The sequence below is a fragment of the Belonocnema kinseyi genome, chromosome 7, assembly GCF_010883055.1.
Source record: "Belonocnema kinseyi isolate 2016_QV_RU_SX_M_011 chromosome 7, B_treatae_v1, whole genome shotgun sequence".
NCBI classification, from domain to species: domain Eukaryota; kingdom Metazoa; phylum Arthropoda; class Insecta; order Hymenoptera; family Cynipidae; genus Belonocnema; species Belonocnema kinseyi.
This window is the reverse complement of record NC_046663.1, coordinates 73,419,165-73,445,153: the sequence shown is the minus strand read 5'-3', so window position 1 is coordinate 73,445,153 and position 25,989 is coordinate 73,419,165. Positions and strand designations below refer to the sequence as shown.

General features: G+C 29.3%; 1 protein-coding gene across 2 annotated transcripts in view; it reads left to right on the top strand.

Moving 5' to 3' along the window:
* Window positions 1–25,989, top strand: part of LOC117177068 (transcription cofactor vestigial-like protein 4) — a 37,350-nt gene that overhangs the window by 9,424 nt on the left and 1,937 nt on the right. The window contains exons 3-5 of one of the 2 annotated variants that reach the window (XM_033367544.1): window positions 18,437–18,548; window positions 21,700–21,858; window positions 24,897–25,100. In XM_033367544.1, coding sequence (XP_033223435.1) covers window positions 18,443–18,548; window positions 21,700–21,858; window positions 24,897–25,100 — 469 coding nt within the window. In that variant the 5' untranslated portion in view covers window positions 18,437–18,442. The remainder of the gene's footprint in view (window positions 1–18,436; window positions 18,549–21,699; window positions 21,859–24,896; window positions 25,101–25,989) is intronic. The other variant, XM_033367545.1, reaches the window with a different exon arrangement.

Sequence of the window (25,989 nt, the reverse complement as noted above, 5' to 3'; positions counted from 1 at the left end):
TACTTCAACTATTTGGTTAAAAATGGAACTATTTGGTTGAAAATGCAATTTTTATTGAGGTTTCGATCTCTCTCTTTTTTTATTTGAAAATTTCACCATTTGGTTGAAAGTTCAATTACTTTGTTCAAAAGTCTTAGATTTGGTCGAAAGTTTGACTATTTTGTGGGAAATTAGTCTTTTTGGATTTAAAATTTATCTGTTTTATGCAACAATGATCTTGTTGGTTGAAAAATTATCTTTCTTGGTCGAATTTATTTGGTTATAAATTAATTTTTATTTTGTAATTCATTTATTGGTTTGAAAATTCATTTTCGTAAAAATTAGTTTTTTTCGCTTGAAAAGTAATCTTGTTAAAATTTCAATGTATTTTAACTTGAAATCTTAGAAATTTAAAGCGTTTTTGATTGAATTCTATATTATATCTATATTAAATTTATTTAAAATAATTTATTCCCTTATTTTTATAAAAAAAAAACACGTACTTTTCCCTGTTTGGGCAGCGTTTCGCGCTGTGAATTCTGAATAATTAAAAAATGAATAACTTCATATTCAAATTATACAGTCTAAAATTTAAAATGTTAAAAATTAATGTTCCTGAGGTTTAGAATTAATGTAAATTATAAACTTCTCTCATTCAAAAATAATCCAAATGGACTATTATTGAAAAATTATTTTAACTTTAAATTATACTTTGCTTATGTCAAATAATATTTTTAAATCAATGAGAATGGTGCACTCTGTATTCGTAAACAAATATTTATTATTTCAGTCATTCAGTGTATGCTACTGCTATTTGTTCCTTATCTTAAAAAATTTGATGCCACTTTTTGTGGACTGTTTTCGAAATTCCATGATACTCTCTTTGTAATTTTATGCGAGTAATACGAGTTTTTTAAAATCCTTCTAACCGAGCCCTGAAAATTTTTAAATTCTTTTGCGGTTTTGGTTGGTCTGATATCGAAGACACGTGGAATCTGGTCCTAAAAAAGGAGTTCGGAGGTCAGTCGGAATGGATCCGCGTTCCAGGAGTGCGACGTAAAAAGATTTGTTGTCCGCGTGGTACTTTCGAAGGTTTCGGCGTGAACATCAATTTTACAGATTCCCATCAAACGCATTGTAGTTGCCTCCACTCGGAAATTGTGAGCGAGCAGCTTGAAATTCTTTTCGAACCACTGTTGTAGACGCCCAGAGAATAACTCGACGATAAAGGCATGCGCCCATTACATAAGACATAAGCTATTAATTTAATGTTTTATAATTTCTCTTTGAAATCCGTTGACTCATGGAAAAGCGAAACGCTCCTAAACATTCCAAAAGCTCAATCTTTTCATTGGTGCTAGACTGATTTAAATTCCACATGAGGGGGCGAACAGGAATGCAAAGAATTCCAACTTTCCCTTTTCGAAAGATGATCAATATGTTTCCACTTTTCATTTGAAATTTTTTCCATATTTAAGGCAAAAGAAGGTATAATCAAGAGTGGGTCGAAAATAAAAAATTCTGGAATTCGTTTCGAGGTCCTAAGAAAAGTATAATTCATTTGGAATCGATAAATATACAGTTTGGTTACGCAAGAGTAATCGAAAAATGCATTGGAGAATTTGTGTGTGTGGAATTTTTATGTATATCTGCTCCAAGCTTATGCAAATCTACAAAAAAAATGCGTTTTAAAAAAACTACATTTGAAGGTTCCATAAGCCACACGGCGTTTAACATGTATTTCTCCTAAGAAAAAAAATACTTTTTTGTACATTGTATTCAGAATCATCAATATCAGGTTATCGAGTTTCGATTCACAGTTAATCATAGAATACGAAAAAATTATTTTTTAAATACCATCCCCATAAGTCTGTTTTCTATGGTGACAAAATAATCCCATAATTGATAAATAGGGGTTTGCGTGTTTTTGACACTAGTTATTATTTTTTTGCTGTTTCTTTTAGTACAAATTGTTTCTAATACATAAAATATTACTTTCTACTCATAATTAGGTGTTTAAGTGAATTCTTTAAACGATGCAATATTGTTTATAAAATTTTCAAAATAAAAGTTTTACATAATTTACCCCTGTTTTCGGAAAAAATTCTTAACCCCTATGTAAATAGAAGAATAAATTTTTCGAGTGCGTGAAAACGTTGCAGTGACAAAAATGCACTTTGAAAAAAATCGTTAAGACCCAGAAAACGAAATTGAAAGTAGAGTGAATTTTTTAAATACTGACCTTGATATTAATTGAAATTATTTTTGTAAATTATGATTTAATAATTATTCAAAGCATGTGTTCAAGTATCCGAAAAATTTATCCTCCTATATACGCAAATATTAAAAATATTTTCCAAAAACCGGGCAATTTAAATAGGAATTATCTCTTAGAAAATGATTGATTAAAATCTTAAAAAATTGGGAAAATTTTTTACCTTCAGGAATGTAAAAAAATTAAAATTTAAGAAAATTTAAAAACTGTGCAAATAAGGTATTTTTTAAACATTTTTTTTAACGCGGGTAACCAAGCTGCAGTTAAAGATTTCAAATTAATTGTACTATTTTAGAATCCAAAAACGCTACTTTTTCGCATTATGTCGATTTCAAATTCCAGAATTTTTAATTTTCGATCCACGCTAATAAACAACATTTTAAAATAAAGGAAGTATATTTTATCGCGATAGTTTTTATTTATTTTGTAAATTTGCATGTGTTTTAACGCACTATGTTAAAAAGAATCCTATTTTGTAGAAGGGTAATTAGGTATCTTACGTTTCTCTGGCAAATAAAAAAAAAATAGAACATTTATTTTGACGAAACATCTGAAATATTTTCCAGGCTGCCAACCTCTGATGTTAGAATATTCCTCTTTATAGATTTTTCTCGACACTCCTAATTCCTGTAATGTGTGTTGTCGATTAGATAACACTGTGTTTGTATTTGATTATTTGATAACGCACATTGTATACAATAATAGCAATACAGCTTTTACAATTACAAAAGTTCTTTATCTCAAATTTACTAGTTTTTTCTTCTTCTATTTGTGAGTTTAAATACTTTTAGTGACTCAGCAATTGTTTTTGAATTATTAAAAATATTTTTGAAAGAAATTTAACAAACTAGAAATTAGGTTATTGGCGCTCGGTTTTGCTCGTCTTATGAATTATATTACGAAATCAACAAACATTCAAGAATACTTTTCATTTGTTCAAAATTATTGATAAATATTTGACTTTTCTAAAATATTCTTGAATGCTGTGGATTTTTTTTAGAATACTCTAAAATATAATATTCCACGATGTTATGGAATAAGTTGGAATTTTCTAAAATTGAATGTTTTAAATCTTGTCACCGTGTTCTAGAATGTTTGAGATGATTCTGCAATTCGTAAAGATGATCTGCAATGTGTTATATCATTCTGGAATGTTTTTGAGATTTCCATAATATTTAGGAATAGTCTTGAATTTTTCAGAATCTTTAGGAATGTTTTTCGATGTTCTTGAAGAATCTGAAAGCTTGTGGAGTACTTTAGAATATTATGCAATTTTTTAGAGAATGGTTTAGTATTTTATTGAATATTCTTTATTTGTCAAATAATTGTGTAATACTCCTGGAATGTCCTTGATTTTTTTATATATAAAATATTCTGAAACGTTTGAGAATGTTCTATAATTGAATATTCTACAATCTTCTTGTATGTGATTGAGCATTTTGAAAATTTTTGTTCAATTTTTATAGTCATATTTTCTGTCTCTTGCAAATAACTTATAATTATGTTTCCTATGTCTTTTATGTGCCCCCTTGTTTAGTTTCTAAAACCCATTTGATGCCATTAATTTGTCTGTTTTCGAAACAATTGAGTCTTTTAGTTTACTTATAACTTTTCCTAGTTAAGTAATAAAAATCTGAAGCCGAATGTCGTCATGGAGATTGTGTAACTAGTATTTAAGACTCTAAAAACAATAAGGATGACACAATTATTGTAAGTATCGGTTATGGCATTGAAGATATCAGAAAAAATTTGTTTACATTATTCTATTTTAGTGACTGAAGTGTCATACAGTCATAATCAATATTCATGACATTCTTTCTTACTCTTAGAATTTCTGAAATTTAATTCAAACATTCCTTAAGTGTCTTTAACTGAGAAGTGAGAGAATACAAAAAATCCTATCCTATTTGAATTGCGCTTTAAAAATGGCGTAACCTTTTAAATATATAAATTAAAATCCGTATATTTTGTACTAAACTCTAAATTGTTCAATATGTTCTAAAAGCTGCATAAATCCAAGCTTATAGATTCAGTAATCGGATAATATTGGCAGATATTGGACAAACAGCCTAATGGTTTCCTCTGAATGATGCCATTTGAATTTGTATTCTGTCTCTGGTGCTTTTGAGATACTGCATTTGCAGTTATCGAGGAATCATCTCGAATGGGTTTATCATCTTTTGGTCGCTTACTTCTTAAATATTACAAATCCGAATTTTTTGTTGTTGTAATATTCTTGAATTATTCCAAAATTAATTAAATTATTGAATATTTTTTATATTAATTTGCGGATTGGAATTTATTCTGATGTCCTTTGTGGTAAGAAAGGAGTAGATATAAATAAAGATCAGAATACTCTAAAGGAATTTGGAAAACGCACCGCGTCTCATTATATCGTGCGCGAGAAATATTTTGCATTCCTGTTCCAAAACGACTATTTCCAGCTTACAAGCGTGTATTCCCGTATGATGAACGCAGAGCAAAAAGTCTCGACTGCATTCCTTTATTTTCCTGTGCATAGGAATGATTAATAGCTGATTTCACCCACGGCGGGGCAATTTTATATCTTTGAAGTATAGAAGAAAACATTTTTTAAGGGCATGTAATACTTACTGTTTCCCCGACTTTTTTTCTACAAAAATGAAAATTTTTTAAAACTGAATTCGGAGATGCTATAAAATATCATAACTGACGTCCCCGGACTCTTTTTGGAGGGATAATAACAAAAAAATTGATTGTGCTAAATAAAAATTTTATGCATGTGCTTTATTTTGAGTTTACGTCGTTTTCCATCTCTGCCTTTTCGATAATCTGGAAATTATTTATGAAATAAACTTTTTTGATTGCCTGCAAAGAAGGTTAGAGTTCCGGGAGATTTGCTACTATGTTTATTTGTAAGTCCAAAGTTTTAGGCCAAAAATATTGTTTAGTTTGGAAGTAACGCTTCGGTGAATTGTAACACACATAACCTCGAAATATACATTCACGTTGTTAGCAATATCAAAAATTTTTTGATAAAAAAAACACAAAAAAAAGTGTGTGGGGACGTCCGTTAGCATGTTGGCTATCATTTCCCAGATTTTGAAGGCAAAATATTTCTTATCCTAGGAAAAAAGCCGGGGGAATCTAAAACTGGTAAAATCGACAATTTTCTAAGTATCACATGCCCTTAAGACAAAACACGGATTTTAATGAATAAACTCAAAGTTTATTGAAAAAAAGACCGATTCTATCCTTTATGAAAATAAATTTGCTTCTGATAAAAATCTTATCGGTGCTGAAATCATCTTAAACTGATTATATTATCAGTTGTATAAATATTAATTTTTTATTCTATCTTTGGTATCTCCTTCAAATTGCTTTAGAATTTTATGTAGACTCCAGATCACTCTACTGGATGTCACCTGAAGAACATCCTATAATTATTTCAAGATCATTCTCTTCACATAAAAAATCGTTTTCCCTTTCTATCAAAACAATTGCAATTATTATTTTATTTATTCTTTACCTGCTTCATCATCAATGAGTTCAGGTAAATATGACCTCACAAATCAACATTTAGACATTACTATAAAAAAAGCTAATTAAATGTCAATATTTGCATATAAATTCAAAATAAATTCCACAAATTTGACTTCTCTTGTTAATTATTGAATTGTTACTATTTTTATATTTTAAACTTTGTATTCTATCTTCCATGTTTATATGAAACAAGAGGATAAATTGCTTCATCAGAGATCTTGAAATAGATGTTTTCCTTTTGGAACGTGTCTAAGGAAAACGACCTTATGGGTCGATTAATCTTATCTCTAAAGTACAGCTTATGTTTTTAATTTTTTTCTCATCAAAGAGTTTTTCTTGATCAAAAATACTTTGTTTCTAACCAGCTGTATTGTAAACTAAAGCAATTTTTAGATGCTTCGTTTATGTTTGAAGTTAATTTCTTTTTATACAAATTTCAGTGATAACTTTCAAGCTTATTAAAATTTAGCAAACCTACAGGTTCCAATTTTTTATGCACTTTAAGTTTAAATTTGACTACTATATTTTTTAAATAAGGTAGAAAACCGAAGACTGAATCATTTAGATTTGTTCATTCCGGAAATTTAAGAGAGAAACCTACAATTTTCCCGGAAAGAAATAATAATATGAAGATCTTTTATGCAATAAAAATCAATCTTAATTTTCTTCATACACATGCTTTAAAATAATTCCGAATTGAATAATAAAAAATTAAAATAATTTCTAATCAAATAATTAAAATTTAAAGAGGAAGTCTCAACCTGTACCGAAATTTCGGTAGAAATAGCCCCCTTTCCAAGCTCCTCATATTCGTACCAAAAAATCCGGCTATTTGTACAAAAATTTCTGTACACGGCCATTTATATATTTAAAATTGGAAAATTACGTCTCTGAAAACATTCCAACCATATGGTAAAAGAATATGGTAATGCTGAAAATTGATCTGCGTGGTTAAAAATTCAACGATTTGGTTGAAAGTGAACTTTTGTTCTTGAAAATTCAAAGTTCATCTTTTCTGGTTAAAGATTCATCATTTTAGTTGAAAATTAATTTTTTTTGTTATTAAGAAAGTAAACTGGCTTAAAGAAAATTCGCCTCTTTTAAAAAACATTTGATCTTTTGTGGTTGAAAATACAATGTAGTTGAGAATTATTATTTCTTTGTTTGTTAGGGATTCCAATATTTTATTGAAAGTTTGTGTTCTGGGCGAATTAAACTGTTCTTTATGTAAAATTGAAATATTTTTAGGTTGAAATATCATTTATCTATTCCTTTTTTCTTTGAGACTTCATATCTTTTTGGGTTGACAATTAATCTTTTTTGTTGAAATTTTGATTTGACACATTTAAAATTGTCAAAAATCTGTTCGAATTTGCTCAGGAAACTTAGGAAAATTATATTCATAGTCTTAAAAACAAATGAAGTAAAAAAAATAAGTAGTTAATCGAAATTAAAAAATAAATTTTTATTTTTTTGTTTTGTATTAAAAATAGTTTCTGCCCTTAAATCGAGAAATTGCACGCATTGATGATGTTAGTTATTTTGAAATGTCATTAGAGTTTTTAATCTGTAATGGTACATAGAAATTATTCAGCAGTAGCTATATTTGGTTTTCCAAAAATATGTAGTTTAGGTCCACCCTGACATGGAGTATACCCCTTCAAATTGTAGAATTTGTTAAAAATAATTTTCTAAAATCTGCTTCAATTTCGCTCTGGTTCGTGTTCTCTTTTCTCGCATCATGTTTGGTATAATAGAGCTGTTTTTTTCTTACTTGAGTGAGCAAGAACAGTTGCGGGTATTGTTGCTTGGTACGTGGCCCAAAATGTGTGGAATTTGGTATCTCTATTATACATATAGTGCAGAGGGAAGGAAGACGATATCACATAGGCCATAGTTCTTTTGGACGTTCACCAGGATTTACCTAAGTCATCTGTCCGTTTAGCTATGCGTATCAAATAAATAGAACACTACAATGGCATCTTTTACTCGGCATCTCTGTGAATGTGCTTTGTTCGTGTGGTTGGTTAAAGCGATGGCATGTCGAGGGTCGAACCTGTTCCGAATACCACCAACAGTTCAACCTCTAATCGTCTCGCGGCGCTGTTTCCAGTTCAATTTGCAGTTGCCACCATTGCGACTGGTTGCGAGATACGTGACATAAAAGAAAAATAAACCTGAGATCTCTCGAGAGACTAAATATTTTCTTGCGATTATTTCTATGTATTCTCTTTTCAAGAAAGTGGCCAAGTGATTCAAATCATGCATTGTTTTGAGACAGCTTTTGAATTTACCACCAGAAAGCGGGACTTCCCCTATCGATAAAGGATGTGCCGGTAAAGTAGGTCGCGAATTTAAACATTTTCAATTTCAATCAGTTATATGAGAATAAAAAATGCAGTTTTACGAAATTTTTCGAGTTTAAGGGCATGTGACACAGCTAAATACCTATATTACCGACCACAGTTTTTCAGTTCACTGAATTTTTTTTTGAACCTAAGAACTTTTTTTGTAAGTAAAATATCGAGCTGAAACTTCGGGAAATGTATTAGAGTGCAATAAAGTACGTTTAGGTACTGCATTTTGGTAGAAACTTCACTGAAAATTATTTCATCTTTTTTCTGAACCTCAACATTTTTTGAACGTTCGAACTTTTTTTATACATAAAATATCGGTCTCATACTTTGAGAAATGGAAGAGCCGAAAGAAAACTACGTTTAAGTACAAAGCTTAATAATAAAAGATGTAAAAAAATATATTTTGACAATCAGTTTCAACGGCATCAGCCGATAACGTTGTACACGAAAATACGAAACCTGGCGGCCACTAGGCGAGGCTCTAGAGATTTCGTATTTTCGTGTACAACGTTACCGGCTAATGCCGTTGGAATTGATGGTTAAAATACATTTTTTACATCTTTTATTATTAAGCTTTGTACTTGAACGTAGTTTTCTTTCGGCTCTTGCATTTCTCAAAGTTTGAGACCGATATTTTATGTATAAAAAAAGTTCGAACGTTCAAAAAATGTTGAGGTTCAGAAAAAAGATAAAATAATTTTCAGTGAAGTTTCTACCAAAATGCAGTACCTAAACGTACTTTATTGCACTCTAATACATTTTCCAAAGTTTCAGCTCGATATTTTATTTACAAAAAAAGTTCTCAGATTTAAAAAAACGTTCAGTGAACTGAAAAACTATGGTCGGTAATATAGGTATTTAGTTGTGTCACATGCCCTTAATGAAAAAGAAATTTTAGTTGTAAATGATGAGGTAGGATCTTACCTTATCGACATGTATACCGACGAATGATAATAAAGATTTTAGCGAATAAAGTAGGAAAGAAGGATGTTTTAAAAATCGCCAAGTTTCAATGGATCTAAATTATTAGGGAGTCTAGCTGATCTGAACATTGAAAAACACCTGGAATTTAATTTAAAATCGGGATTTTTTTTCTATCGCAAAATCTACTTATATTATACTTTATTTTCTTTAGTTTTGTCACTGTTCAGCCGAGAATCAGGCAGAGGAAAACCTGATTGCTTCATGTCTTTCAAAATTTTTAATTGCTTTGTTAATTATATATGAGTTTCAAGCTTTTCTCTTAATTATGGTGAAAGCTATCAGAATTTTCTACAATTGAAGCCAGGAGGAAGGTATTTTGTCAACTATTTTAAACAAAATTAGTGCAAATTGCAACTTGTCTAGGTCAAGGAATTCCAGAAAGTCACAGAATTTCCAATAAAGTGAAGTTTAAATTAATTTTATAATTTAACCGAAAATTCAACAATTTATTTAATAAGTATTTCTTTTTCGTTTACAATTCGTCCTTTTGGGTTGAAAATTAAATTTTTTTGGGTAAAAAACATAACTGCTTGGTTGGAAATTAATTTTCTTTGATTGAGGATTCAACTATTTTGCTGAAAATTATTCTTTTTTTTTTTTTTTTTTTTTTTTAATTCAATTGTTCTTAGTTTGAAATTAAAATCATTTTTGGTTGAAATTGCAGCTATTACATTTTTCGTTGAACAGTCATCTTTTTTTGTTGGAAATTCAACTACTTACTTGAGAGTGGAACTGCTTTGTTAAAAATTGCTTTTTCTGATTAATGGTTCATCATTTTGGATGAAAACTTTTTTTTGCTTTAAATTTAATTATGTTGTTGAATATTATTGTTTTTTAAATGTATCTTAACTAGTTGAACAGTCAGCTTTTTGGTCATTCATATATTTTATTGGAAAATCGTAATTTCCCGTAGAATTTTCATCTTCTTGGCAACTTTATGTTTGAGGATTTAACTAAAAGTTTTGGTTTGGTTTAATTTAACTGTTCTTGAATCAAAATAAAATATTTCAAAGATTCATCTTTGATTGAAAATGTAACTATTTTATTGAAAATTCCTTCTTTCTTGGTTTAAAATTAATAGTTTTAACTGAAAATGTAATTCTTACATTTTTTCTCTAATTTGAAGTCTACTGATAAAATTGTTTAGTGTTTAAATCTCGGTCTTAATCTAACTAAAATATTTTCAAAAGGGTTAGTTTATTTTATTATTATTTATTCCAACTTGTGATGTTTAACTTTGACTTAATTTAAAATCTAAATTTTCATAGGAATTGAAAACTGTATTAAAAGTGAAGAAAAGTACTATTTTAACATTTTAAAAATCTCTGTAGTTTTCTTTTAAAGAAATGTTGTTAAAAATATTATACTTTTTTCACTCCAAATTTATTAGATTTTTTATTTTATTTTACAAAAGATTTTTTTTCTGTATGAATCTAGAAATCCTGCAATTCAATAATTTATTACTGTATGACAATAAGTTTCCACCTTTTATTTAAAAAATCTTTGTAAGATAACTCTGCAGGCGCTGCTCTAAACTTTTTTCTTGAAATTGAATAGTTGCAAACTTCGTCGTGAAAAGAAAAGACTTCTCTGGAAAATTGTAAAGTCTAAAAGACTTGGTTCTAAGGAGAAGTAAATCGTATTATTACATTAATTTCTAAATGTCTTCTTAGTAAAAGACAACAATCGATGATTCCCAGTAGATCCATTTGTATCATTCGGCGAGTCTAAAACCATTCCCTTCTGAGTCTTTCTCAATAATTGCATCTCGAAGATAGTATTAGTGCCTATAATTAGATATTGGACAAGGATGTTCAATCAATTCTCCACTTACTTTGACTTATAATCCTTAATTTATAATTAAATTGAAGGATCTTTTCCGCCAAGTAAAGTCAAGAACTGCTTCTTGATTTTATTAAAACTTGGCAATGCTTTTGCATGCAGTTGCATAATCAAATAATATTTCAACCAATTTAAATTGGAATATAGCCTCAAGATAGTTATATCTACAGGGCTGTTATACAAGTCATTTGTTAAAGAAAATGTCACTATGGTCACTATTGTCACTATTGTCACTATTTGAAGGAAAATGTCACTTAGATCACTTTAAACCATTTCATTTTAGGTCTCTTTCCCTACACGCCTATTGGGCAGCTATGTCAGCGCCACCAATTTGGAACTATTGGGAAGAAATTTAAATTTAAATTCAATTTTAACAAGAAATCTTATAGGAAGTAACTAATTTTAGACCTTAGCATAGTATTTATTATTAAAATGAATTGATATTTACTGCTCTTTTTCATTAACATTCCCCAATAATTTGCGTGTCAGATGGCGCTAGAATTGAGTTAAAAGCAATACCCTGCATGCGTATTCCCCTCTTTTCTAATTTTTAAATATTTCTTTTTTCCCCTATTCTCTATTGTATCATTTGTTCTGAATTTATGTGTGCTGTTAAAAACTGTAATATTTGGTTGAAAATCTAATTTTTTATTGAAAATTCAAGGATTTTGTTAAATTCATATTTTTTGGTCGAAAATTCAACGGTTTTGTTGAGCATTCGTCTTTTTGGCTTGAAAATTAAATTGTTTGTTTAAAAATGCAACTGTTTTCAGTTGCAGTTTAATCTTTTTTGTTCGAAATTTCTACCATTTTATTGAAAATTCAACTATTTGGTTGTCATTTCAACTTTTTTGTTGAAAATTTATCTTTTCGGGAATAAAAGTAAAATCTTTCCTAAAACATTCGACTTTTTAGCTTTGAAACTAAATTTTTTGTTAAAAATTCATGTCCTTTGGTAGAAAATTATTCTCTTTTGCTTTTAAGTACAATTATTTGGTTCTAAATGAAATTTTTTGCTTAAAAATATTACTTTCGATGAAAATACAGCTATTTGTTTGAACGTTGAACTTTTCGGGATTAAAAGTATTTTTTCCTAAAGCATAAGGCTTTTTAGGTTTGAAACTCAACTCTTCAGTTGAATATTTTGCTTTCTCGTTCAAATATTAACTGTTTTGTTGAAAATTAATTTATTTTTTGGTAAACGTTTCATCTTTTTATGTTGAAAATATAACTATTTAATTCAAAATGAATCATTTACTATGATTGAGGATTCAAGTATTTGGTAATAATGAATTTTTCGATTAAAGATTCATCATTCTGGTTGGAAGTTTATTACTTTTGTTGAAAATTTAACTATTCAATTTTTATTGAACTTTTTTTTTAGTTGGAACTCACACTATTTGTTCAAAAATTCGTATCTTTTTTGAAAATCCGTCTTTTTCAGTTGAAAATGCAATTATCTGGATGACAATTAATAATCTGTTTTGGTTTTCATTCAACAATTTTCTGGAATGTTTCTCGTTTTTTATTGTAAATTAAACTCTTTGGTTGACAATTCATTATGTCGTGTTGAAAATTTGACTTTTTTTGAGAAATGTATCTTCTTGGTTAAAAATTCATCTATTTTATTGAAAATTGATCTCCTTTGGTAGAAGTTTGATTTTCTTGGGTCAAAAGCTTAACTTTTTGGTGAAAATTATTAATCTGTGATTATTGTGGAATCCACTATTTTGTGGAATATTAGACTTTTTGTTGTTGTTGAAATATTAATTCAACAATGGTTTTAAGTAAATTATTTAATATTGTCTTACATTAACTCAAGGAATTGGAATTTATTCTGATTTCCTTTGCAGCAAGAAAGAATTAGATAGAAATAAATGTCAGAATACTCGAAAGGAATTTGGAAAACGCACAGCGTCTCATTACATATATCGTACGCGAGAAATATTTTGCATTCCTGTTCCAAAACGATATTGTGTGTGTGTGTGTATATATTTGTTCAGGGTGATGTGGAAAGTGCATTTCATTTTCTTATAATTTATCATTTTTTTATCATCCTTTCGAGATACGTGTGCTACTTTTTTTTACAAAAAATCCAAATTCTTAAAAATTAATAAAAAATGAAAAACTATATTTTTTAAATAAATTGTAATCTGGCAATTCAAGCAAATTACGCATGTCGCAACCCATTAGCCATTGTATGTATGCTTCTATCGTAAGAGTATTTGAATCTATGAAGTCTGGAACATAAAAATTTTAATTATTTTAATTTATAATTTTCTCGTTTTCTAGTTCCTTTTGTAAAGTAATAAAATATAACTACGACCATAAAGTGTCAAAGGCTCAGTTAGCTTTTAATCAAATGAATTACAATTTTTGTGAATAGTAGTTACTTTTAATCAATTTTTAGTTTAAATTAGTCACTTTTTTCAAGTACACTGTCTGTGGCAGACCACTATCTCATGTGCGATTTTTATTTATAGAGTTTTAAACTTCTCTTCAGCTTACAATTACAGTTTATTTTTAAAAAATTCCGCCTTGATAATATTGGAATCTTACTTGAAATTTTAATCTTCTGACGTGCTTATTAGAAAAAATATCGACAAATTATCCGTGATGATGTGAATATCGATTTCTTTATTTTACAGTCAAGCAGAAATTCATGGAAGAACTTAATTCTGAAAGAAAGTTAAGAAGCAAAAACCAGTAGCCGGAAACACTTTTGAATATCGAGCCGCGGTATTTAATCTCGAGGCCAACGACACCTTCGTTCAGCATTCCCTTATAATATAATCTTCACTTTTACTCACACGAAGCAGAAATATCGTGCCTGTGCAATATTTGACATTCTGCACATTCCAGAACGGATATAGGTAGAAATTTCCTGACCGCGTACTATCTGTTTACATTTTTACATTGAACCTTTTATCTAAAGCATTGAAATATTTGTGAAATTACGCTACGGCTGGAAAATCGTGATGGCATGCCATTTTTTTTAACTCCTTAAAAAAGTTTCTTTTTTGTTTAATGAAAAAGACCTTTTTTATTTAAAATTTAATTAATTATAAGAACAAGGTTGCTACGGGTCATGTAATTCTAAAAATCAGGAAAAACTTGAAAGAGTCAGGGAATTTACGATAAACTGAATCTTATTTTTTTTATATTGCTTAACAATCATACTTAAAATAAGAGGTATGAACGAGGTCTTAAGAAACAATAATTGTAATTTTAATAAGAATTTTAAAACAGAACATTGATCCATCAAAGAAATATTTGCTTTAAAAGGTACAAAATATAAAAATATTATTTGTCATCCAAAAAATCTCGTTTATACTTGTTTTTTTGAATATAATTGTTAAAAATTATGAAAAAATTAATAACATTTATAGAAAATAAATTTGTTTGCGAAAAATATGATGAACTTTAAAAAAGTCTGATGTTTCATCATAAAAGGCATTTAAAAAATTATTATTCGAAGAATTTTTCGTTAATCCTGAAGAAAATTATATTTTGCTTGTCAGTCCTTGTCAGCCAAGAAAAGTTTCTCTTACTTAAAGATAGTTATTTTGTTTTAAAGACATGTCTGCAGTTTAAAGAAATGTTTTTTGTTCAATTGAAAATGTTTCTTTAATTTAAAATGATTGTCTTCATTATTATTACAAATTATGCAGGCCGATTTTCGGACATTTTAAACCCTTCCTCAACCCATGTAAGATACCGTAAAGAGTTTGCTTTAGCCTTTTTCATTATTATCTGTTATCATAGAAGAAATTGTATCTTTTTGGGTTGATAATGCAACTTTTTCGTTGAAAATGAATCTTTTCTCATAGAGGATTCAACCATTTGGCTGAAAAGTCGTAATTTTGAATGCATTAAAACTGTTATTGTTTTAAATTAATATATTTTTTGGTTGGAAATTCAACTGCATAGTTGAAGGTAGAATTAGTTTGCTAAAAATTAATTTTTTATCTTGACGATTCATCAGTTCAGTAAAAAAAAATTTGAGTTGAAAATTTATCTTCTCTGTCAAAAATTTCTCTGTTTTGTTGAAAATTATTGTTCTTTATTGAAAATTCGCCTTTTTTGGTAGAAAAAACTAATCTTCTCAAAATTATTAAGTTTTTTGGTCGAAGAATAAACTATTTGGTTAAAAAAGTCATTAATGTGGTTGAAGATTCATCATTTTAGATGAAAATTGACCTTTTCGTGTGAAAATTGTTGTTTTTTTTCAAATTAAAATTTGTAAATGAAAATTATACGATTCCATTTTTTGTTGAAATTTGTCTTACTTTTTTGTAGTGGTAAATGTTACTATTTGTTGGAAAATTATTATATTTGTTGGATTTTCATGTATTGTATTGAAAATTCGCCTTTTTAGGTTAAAAGTTAGTTTTTTTAACTGAAGATTTAACTTTTATAGTTGAAACTTACTATATTTTGTTTGAAAATTCAGCTTTCTTCGTAGAGAAATAATTTCCTTGGTTGAAAATTCATCTTTTTGGTTGAACGATTAACTATTTGATTTAAAATTAATATATTTTGTTTAAAATGCAGTGTCACTAAGTCTTATCTTAAGATATATTTAGAAATTTTGAATTTTTTAGCAAACCTGAACAAATTTAATCGCCATCCAGAAGCTGCTAATAATGTTATTGAAATTTGATACATATGTAGCAACTTTTCTTATTGAGGGTAGCGTAATCAGAGTTAAAAATAAATCAGATGGTACTACTACAATTTGTATTTATTTCTCGCGATAGAACAGTGTCTCAACTTTTTCCTGGTACCTAATGTTTTATTATATATTCCTAGTACAGGCGCTATTCAAAGATCAGATTCGGATTTAAGTTTATATTTCCTTCGTTTATTGTCTTAGAACTAAAAGGCTTATTGAATCAATAAATTTTCATTATTCGTGATTTAAATAAAAATAGGTTGCATGAGCATCAGGTTGAAAACTCACGGACAGTACCCTACCTTTTTTTTAAAGCTTGCTTAATTGGCATCATCATTAATTGATTATGATATAATATCTAGTGATTTTCAAATTAAAAAAGATCTACTAAAAAAAGAACAACTAAAAATTTGTTGATTCTATCAAATCGTTTTCCGAATCGAGTCCTTTCCCTATTTCAATTATTCTTTAAACTTTCGATTCCTCTGAAGTTGGTTCTCTTTCCAAATTTCATTTACCTATAAAAATGTAATTCTCTCGGGGTTACTATTATTTTTTAAGTCTGATGATTCGAAAAATTTCAACATTTTTGGAATTTTTGTTTGCTAAAAACCTGAAGATCTTTACATTTGTAATTCTTTCCCAATTTACATGTGAAATTTTGCTTATTCTTATGAAATTTCTATCCCTTGCCAATTTTATTTTATTTTCACAATTTATTCATTTGGGCCTGCATTTAGGGGGATCCCTGTATTTTATTTTTTATTTTGATTATTTTTTTACAAGTATTCTTGAATAATTTCAATTTTTTGGAATATAAATTTCTCGTTTCTTAATTTCGTTTTTATTTTTATTTTTTTTTATTTTGAAAAAATATACTTTTTCTATTGATTTTGTAATTTGAAGGTCTCCAAATTTAAGTTTTTTTTTAAACTTTAATAATTCTTGAAATCCTAATTCATATACGTTTGCTGCTCTTTTTTCTTAATTGAATTTAACTTTCTGATTCTTTACACATTGAAATTTCGGAATCGATAAAAAGCTTAAAAATTGCACAACTTTCTCAAAATTAAATTTAACAATTTTGAACTAAAAATTAACCCACAAGGCATCGTAATTTGTGAAATATAAAATTTACTTCACAATTATTAAAATTTATTAAAATAATTGAGTGAAATCTAGTAAGCTCTTTTAAAAATAAGAGAATTTTTCCCTAAAAAAAGGTATATTTTTACAATCTAAGTATTTGATATCGTCTTGTACAGAATAGAGATAAAAACAAAAATGATTGAAAACTAATTTAGCAATTAACCACAAACTCGTAGGTATTTTCAAAATTCATTAATAAATTTGGCATTTGTAAAGTAATTTAATGCATACATTACATCGACGGGCTAAATACAATTCTGTTGAATAACAGAAAAGATTTTTAAAAATAATTTGGTAAAAAACAACATTTTTATGATATTTTTTTCTTTCTTTAGATCAGATATCAATGCTTTTTTGGTCTCCTTCAAGCGATATTTTGCTTTTGGACTAAAGAGAAAATTTTAAAAAGATTCTTAATCATTTACTACAAAATTCAGGAAACTCAACAAAGCAAATAATTACCGCTTTTCAGCTGCAGAAAAATATAGTAATGCCAAAAATAAAAAATTGGGAAAAATTGTAATTGTTGATCATTAAAATTTTTTAATTGTATCTTTTAAAATTGATGCATTCTTAACAAATTAAGGTGTCTTATGGTTTATTTTTTAGTTAAAACAAGAAGAATGTCAAATCTCAGTTTCTAAAAAGTAATTTCCCGAAATTATTTGATTTTTTGACCAACACTAAATTCCTAAGTAAGCAGACAACTAGAGTGGAGGCTAATCCATATGTAATTCAAGTCCAGTTTAACCCTCATTAATTCAACAGAAACACCACGACTGACTTACGCAACTTTCTAAATTAGACATCCGATCTCTTCACCTCATCCCCGTAATCCCCTCTTAATTTCGATTGAAAGGACCCCTCTGCATATGACGCGAATCTATAAAAAAACTGCAAACTCTTTTTTCTGCAAAAAGTGCCCTCAAGTGCTTAGCTTACCTGTGGCACCTCCTCAAGTTGGTTGGCAGAGTGAAGGGGTGATACATTCATGTTCCCCCTGTTTCTCCTTGTTTCTGTGTGAGTACCTCCAATCGAAGGGGGTTTGTCTCCTTGTGTGTGTGTTGGCACATGTGAGCTTCATCAATGCACACATGTTCGCATGAGTTCTTCTCCACAATCTACCTACCTGAGTCTCGAGCTCGAGCCAGGTATGCTAAAGGTAGACTGAATATGTATGCATTAAAGAATCGACTCGTGGTGGGGTTACGATGAGACGTCGGATGAATGAATGGACTTAAGACAGTCGTAAGAAGGCATTCACGAAACCACTGCTTTTCAAAATCCCTCTTCCTACCTTCGAGCCAAGTCCTCATTGTTATTTCGATAATAATCAGTTCGCGATTTGCATACCACCTTGGTGCTATATCCTGTGGGACATTTCTCTTCAAAGAAACCGATTTACGTTAACTTGAGTTTGGAATTTCAATCTCAAGTTTTTATAGAATTGTAAGCCTCGAATCGGAAGTTTGGATTGAAGCTTATTTGAGTCTATTGACTTTGTGTCAAAATTTCAGAACGCTCAGGCTTACTTGACAAGACTATAATAGAGAAATTGGGAAAGTGTTGAGGGTCGACAGTTACTGAATTTCCTCCTTTTTTGTGAAGCTGAGGGTGGAAGTTGATGATCTGGATCATCTTTATTCTTTATAGTCTTTGATGTGTCGTCGAGAGGCAAGAGAGATGGAGATCTCGAGCAGGCGAAGATGCCTCTGGCAGCCCTGGCTCAATTTCGAGAGCCTTCGACCCTCCTGTAAGTCGAGAGGTATGTAACAAAAGACATCAGACTCATTTCATCGGTCTTCTCTTTTTGCCAAAATCGCAGACTTCCGAACCATCAACACCCCACTAAATTTCAATTTGTGTACTGAGTTTGATTACTGAAGACATTATTAGTAGATGCATATCGTATTTCGGTGAGTCTCTGCTAGCGTAGAATTCAATATCCCTAGTGTTTAAAAAAAAAGTTTGTTCCACTTTTTGATCTGAATTTCTTCTGAAGAACTAATGTTTATCTCCACAAATAACGAACACTAATTATTGTTATTTTTTAATCAGTGTTGCGACAGGTCAGGAGTTCCAAACAGTATTTTTGCAACTGTCTTTTTCGGTTGAAAGTTAAACTAATTTGCTAAAAATTAACTTCTTTGATGAAGTTTCATCATTTAAGTTGAAAATTCATCTCTTTGGTTGAAAATTTAATTGTTTAGTTTGAAAGAATGTTATTGGTTAAAATGTATATTGTTTAAACTGAAAATTTACTATTCCATGTTTGTTTTGGAAATGTATTTTCTTCAGTTGAAAATTAAACTATTAATTTGAAAAATCGTCTTTTGTAATAGAATATTAATATTCTTGTTGACTATTTCATATTTTTTCAAGTATTTGGTTGATAATTTAAGTATTTTGCTAAAAAATACACCTTTTTAGACAGGAAATTAATCTTTTTGGTTGAAAATTCCTTTCGTTGGTAATTAGTTTTTTTATAGAAATTAATTTTTTTGTTATCTACATATTTAGCTATTCGTTTTTTTGGTTAAAAATGTATCTTTTTGATAGTAATTTAATTTTTTTGATTGAAAATTCATTTAATTTCTTTAGTTGCTAATTTAACTATTTTTAACTATTTCTTTAAAAATTTATTTTAGTTTGTTAAAAATTCGTCTTGTTTAGTAGGAAAGTAGTCTCATTAGTTAAAACTTGATCTTTTTGTTGAAGAATTCGTTTCTCTCATTTAAAATACTGTTTTTTTGGTTGTAAATTCATGTGTTTTGTTGAAAATTTGTCTTGGTAGAAAATTATTCTTTTGTATTAAATATTCAACTATTCGGTTAAAATAACATTTTAATGGCTCTACACGGAGTAAAATGGATGTTCAAAAGTAAAATCTAGATGTTGAGGGTTAACATATTATACGTTTAAATATAGGACAACAATCTAGATGTTCGAAGTTAGCATCTGTAGATCTTAAAATGTGAAATGTTACCCTCTAACATTCAAAATGTTCAACTGAAAAAACCGAGATATTGCATGTATGGTTATGTCAAATTACGCCTGTAAATATTTGAGGAGTTTACTTATTTATGGCCATTTAAGGAATTAATTGATAACTTATTTGTGAATTTTAAATTAACTTTAATGTTCTTGCACGAACGAAAAACAAATAAGGGGTATAAAATGTCGACCAGATGATGTATTCAGTCAAGTTGAGGTTATATTCAATTTATTTCAAATTTATAAACCTTTTTTCAAATGTGTTTAGTCAATAAACCTAAAACATAAGATCGTTGTTTCTCTTCTTTAGAATTAAAAAAGTCGTTATCCAATTTTATCTAAGGATATCTAATTTTTATTCTTTGGAAATGTTCCAAAATTGTAATATTCCATAATTTTAATATTGAATATATATAGCTTTGAAATATAGTCGTGAAATTGCAATGCGCGATGCGCATGCGCTCGAACGGTTTTAAAATCTGAATGTGTTTCAGTTTAACATAAAAATATTTTTACGCCTAACATCTCAAAAAGATGTTAAATGTTTGGCATGAATATCTGCGTATTAGGTGCTACAATCTTACCCTTTGAACATCCATTTTTCTCCGTGTATCAGTTTTCCCGTATCCCGAATATTGAAACAAATTGTTTAATAAAAAATGATTTTAAATAATTTAAAAATAAAATTTTTCACCACAATTTGCGATTGCATTAATAGGATCCGAATATAAAATGACAATAAACAGTTAATTTAAATTTAGACACGTTTGAATATGCATTTTCGCATCGGCTTTTTGTATAATCATTGATTACAATAAACGAGCGTGAACCCTGTGAAGGTCTTGAACCACCATGGCTAATTAGGGGTGCAGAATTTTTGGGCGTTTACTCTGAAATCTTGGGCCTTGCAGTGAGTTAAAAAGTTAATTGAGACTCGCATGGAACCTTTCATCCTACTTTGGTCCATTCATCTTCGTTCTTCGCAGTCTTCCTCTTCTTCCTCTAAACCTGTTTGCCTCCTTTAACCATCCTCTCACGGCTATTAGGTACTTCCTGTCCCGTCATGAGAACTGCGGGAACTGGACATGTTTCTACCCCCGGCAGGATTTCTAGATCGATAGATTGGATTCCAATTTTAACCCTGATTACACAAATAACCCATTCATCTTCCATGAGAAATACTTCAAATGCCTTCTCCAACTTGTTTTAAACTATCGCTCCATACAAATTCCATATCTAACAAATTAAAGTATCCTTGGGACCTACATTATTTCCTCCAACTTTCAATAACATTTCGGGGGGCCACTGGACCGGGAAACAGGGAACTTTTTGAGGCCATGAATTTCACAAATTTTTGGAAGCAGAATTCATCCAATCATTTAAAATATCACATAATGTGGAATGGACATTTTTTTTAATAAAAAACGTTTTGAGTAGATGAATTATTAATATAAAGAAATAATGATTTTTTAGAACGAACTGTAGTTTTCTAGTATACAAAATTGAACAATTATTGATTTTGCAAAATGATTCTGAATCTATTAATAATTAAACAATTTGCCCATTTGAATCCATAGATCCATATACTATGGGTGTATTTATTGTACTCATTTCATGAGCATTTTGATTGCTCATAGGTATCAAATGAATTTGTTTCCTCGTAGAGGGAATAGAGGGAACCTAAAAGAAAAATTAAGAACGGTGAAGGAAAATAAAAATTTATTCATGGAAAAGTCAGGGAATTGTAAAATTAAGATTTTGTATAGCAGCCCCGATAGAAGGTCAACTACAGACAATATAACTCGTGTAAGCGGAGTCTTTATATTTTTTCTGCTTTCCGGTTTATCAGTATCTATTTACGTGTTAGTGCATACTAAATATAGAATTGGTAATATAACTATCATTTCTTGCTCGTGTTTCAGAAGAAAGACCGAAGGCGACAAGTTTACACCGGAAGCCAAGCAGTGCCTGGAGGAAGGAACGGAGGAGAGACCCAATTCAAAGTGAAGCCCTTGACATGTCTGCTGCCAGGGTACATCACAACAGGCCCAGTGTTATCGTACCCACGGCTCCTCAACCAGGTACAATTTAGAAACCCTGAAACATATGATTATAATGAACAAATTTGTCCTACATTATAAAATATTTTGCAAAAACAATTATCTGATAACAAGTGATACGAAAAGTGATTTGGATTCCGCCAGAGTGGACTTAGGTTCTACTACTGTCTTTCTAGAATCTAGATTCTTGAATCCGAGCTTGAATCATTAAAACTTATAATATTCCTAATGAATGGCTAAGAACTAGCTTTTAACCTTTAGAGGGCCGGCAATTTGGGAAGAAAATCGACCTCAGAAAATTGGCCCAGTAGTTATCTTATATCATTGATTGATCATAGACAAAGTCTCGATCAGGGGGTGAGCCAATATATTTGCTTTCCTGCCCTGTACGGAACAGCCAATGTTAAAAATGTCGAATTCGAAAAAAATTGTATTTTCAATAGTATATAAGCTTGTTACGTCATATAAACATTATATAGGGTGGTTATTCAAATTTAAGGGGTTGTTTTAGAGGTGTCTCAGCCCTTTAGTCACGCACGTCAATTTTCGTGTATTTGGAAGTGCAAATATACGTTTTCGATGTATATTTTGACGCCGAATCCAAATATGACGTAAAAAATACCGTGAACTCAAAAACAACCCTTCTAATGGGGTGAAAAACTACCCCTTTTCTTCGCCTGAAAAGGGGTAAAATGGGAAAAAGAGTTTAAAAAATGTTGAGGGGGGATGAATTTATATTTAGTAATATCAAATAGTAACGTTAAAAACATTTTATAACAATATTTGTTTTTAATTATAATCTCGTGCAAACGAAACGAGACACCATTTTGACAAAGTTGGAATAGTAAATTTAAGGGGTATGGGGTAGTTAAAAGGGGTTGGGAAGGATCAATTCAAATTCAATTACATTGAAAACCGGTAAAAATGTTACAAAAATTAATATTTTAATCTAAAAATAAAAATTAAAGAAGTTTACCTGGTGAGCCAAAATATTGATTTTTCGGCTCTATTAATTGAATAGAGTTTGGGTCTCACAGACCCGTCTTTATATTCCTTATCCTTATTGTACCCTATATTCAGCTGTGGTCCTTAAAGGCCCCTATTTTCAAGATTTGGTCCTTATAATACCCTGTATGTAGTCCAGCGCATTTTTTTTTATTTTTAGTAAAATTGAGACGTCCAAGCCTTCCACTCTTTTGATGTCATAAATACCTTGGAACATCTTCTTCAGTATTCCTAGAAACTTAAAGATCCTTTAGAACATGAAAAATAACGTAATTATTATTCTTAATTTTTTTTTAAACTTTTGAACTTGGATCATTTTTAATTGAGAATTAAAAAAATTAAATATAACCATATATATCATTTGGCTTAATTTAATGCTTACATAATTTAAAATTCAAATATCAAAATAATATTTCCAATTTAAGTCGTTCAAAATGGTATCTTTTCAAATTGAGTCTCAAGTTTTTGCTAAATTGAAGCTTGTAGTGACCAAAACATACCAATTTTAAAGCATTTTAATTAAACAACTTTTAATTATAGACTTGAAGAATTGAATAACTTTAGTTTGGAATGATCGATCGCAATCAGCAAGTTTCAATTCAATACGTTCAGACTTTAACAATTTCAATGCGAGACTCTTGAAATTGAGATCCCTGATGAAAAGAACACCGAACGCAAAAATCCAATAATTGCATTAATCAGCATAATTGGATAATTTCACATTGAAAGCATGCAGAATTGAATAATTTAAGACTGAATGTTTTAAAATTGTACGATTTTTAAATTGAAGGCTTTTGAACTTGAATAATTTTGAAGTGTGAATTTCAAAAAAACGTAAGAATGACTACCTATAAATTTCTTGATCATACACTCAATTTTTTTAAGGATACCCTTTAAAAGTGAAGAAAAAAAACCTTTGTACATTTTTCTCACATAGGGGCTGTGAGGCCTATAACAGTTATATAATGGGGCAATTTAAAAAAATTTTTTAAATGATGAGAGTTACACCATGTTGAATTTTGACACATTTTTTGAATTATTGATATTTTTGAAACCGTGAAACAAATTTGAATTACACATAAATGGTATTATAGAAAAAAGTGTACGCTTTAATATCATAGGACAGAAATATTGTTATAAACAAACTAATGAACGAAAGTCATTGTTTCGTGATTCGCAATGATTAACTATTTGAAATCCATAGCTTTTGTATAGAATATGGCAGATATTTATGTGCGATTACAATTAGTTAAGAATAGCTGCTGTTGAACAAATATTTCAACAATTTTTATTAAAAAATTCACATTTTGACCATTTTTTCATAAATTGGCCTAATTTTTGTGTATATCAACTGTATATGTGTATATCAACTAGAAATGTCTCGCCAGGGACTTCTTGCCGTCATATTTTTTAAATTGCCAAAAATATTTCATTATATAGATCATGCAGATAAATATATAGTTTGACATTTGTTTATAAAAATTGTTTAAAATAATTAAAAAATTTTAATTTAAAACATCTGGCAGCAAGCAATCTTTGAATGGTAAAATATGCTTTTAGTTGAATCCACAAAAAAAAATTAGGCCTATTTATGAAAAAATGGTCCCACTAAAATGACGATATCACGTTCTCGAAAAGAATCAACATGTATTTTTTGCAAAGTAAGGTGAAATTATTAACTAGGAAAAAATAATAAGGTGCAATATTGACGGAAAACTTTTTTTTTACTCAAAACTTTCAATTTTTTCTGTATTATGATATTAAAGCGTATAGTCTTTTCCACAATACCTCTAATTTAAATTAAAATTGGTCACAGTTTCAGAAATATCCATAATTTTAAAAAAATGCCCCAAATCTAAGAAAATAAAGAGAAGGGGAAGTTTTTCCTCGAGTTTTTCACACCCTTCAAATTTTTTGGGTTTATAATCAGGATGAAATGTCTGAAGTAACATGCGATAGTTTAGTGTAAACATTTCCTACAAAATACACATTGGAAATGAATCGCATTTGACTCTAATCGTTTTTTTTTTTAATTACCTTTTTTGTAATTCTAGGTACGACCATGGAGGACACTGCTGTTACGCCCACGGCAAGCGTAACACCATCTGCTGCAACCAGGGGCCAAAGAACTGGAATCAGAAGTTCTGGTGTAGTCAGTGATCCGGCGATAGACGAGCATTTTAAAAGATCTTTAGGATTGAAAGAATATGCCGCCGTTTTTCACGCGACCTCCAACGACAAGGATGCTGGTCTCAGTGGTAAGTCTTGCTGAAATTTAAAGAAAAAAAATTATTTTTTTAGATTTTTATCATGGTGTCATGGTGTTTACCTGCTCGGAAAATGGGAAAAACCGATAAATGACGGGGGGTTTTCTCGCAAATATACTAACATACAAAATTAAAAGTGGTTTAATGTATTTTATTACTCACATTCTGAGTTGGAATCGGGAATTTGGAAAAAATCATATCTCACTTGAATAGGGAATTTTCTAAAAGAAATATAATTTTAAGTTGGTAAAGGGGATTTCAGTAAAGAATGATAATTTAGAATTTTGTAATTTAGAATTTTGAGTGGGGACAGGTAGTAAAAACAAAATATTCTAAAAATTATGTAAGGAATTATCATTTTCACTTTGGAAGAGGTAATTTCCATAAAAAATTATTATTTTCACTTTAGGACAGGGAATCTACGTAAAGAATCATAATATAGACTTTCAGAAAAAAAAATTTGATAGAGAAATATATTTTTTACAATCAGGACAAGACATTCCCGTGAAGAATAATAATTTTGACACTTGAACAGAGAATTTCGATAAGAATGATAGTTTTTACTTCAAAGGAGGGAGTTAACGTAAATAATTTATTATAATTTGACTTGGAACCGGAACTTTTTTAGGTGCAACGGAAATTCCTGTAAAGAATTATGATTTTGACAATTAAAATAGAGAAGTCTTGAAAAGAATTATATTTTGGAAATAATATTGGAAAACAATTTAGGTTCTGATTTAGAAAAAGGAATTTTAAAAACACCTTTTCAAAGTCAGAATTATAATTGTGGGTCCGGATGCAATAAGGGCACATAAAATTTTTTCGTGCGAAAACGAAGTCCCCTGGAGGCTTTAGAAAAAAATTTCGAATTTTAATTTTC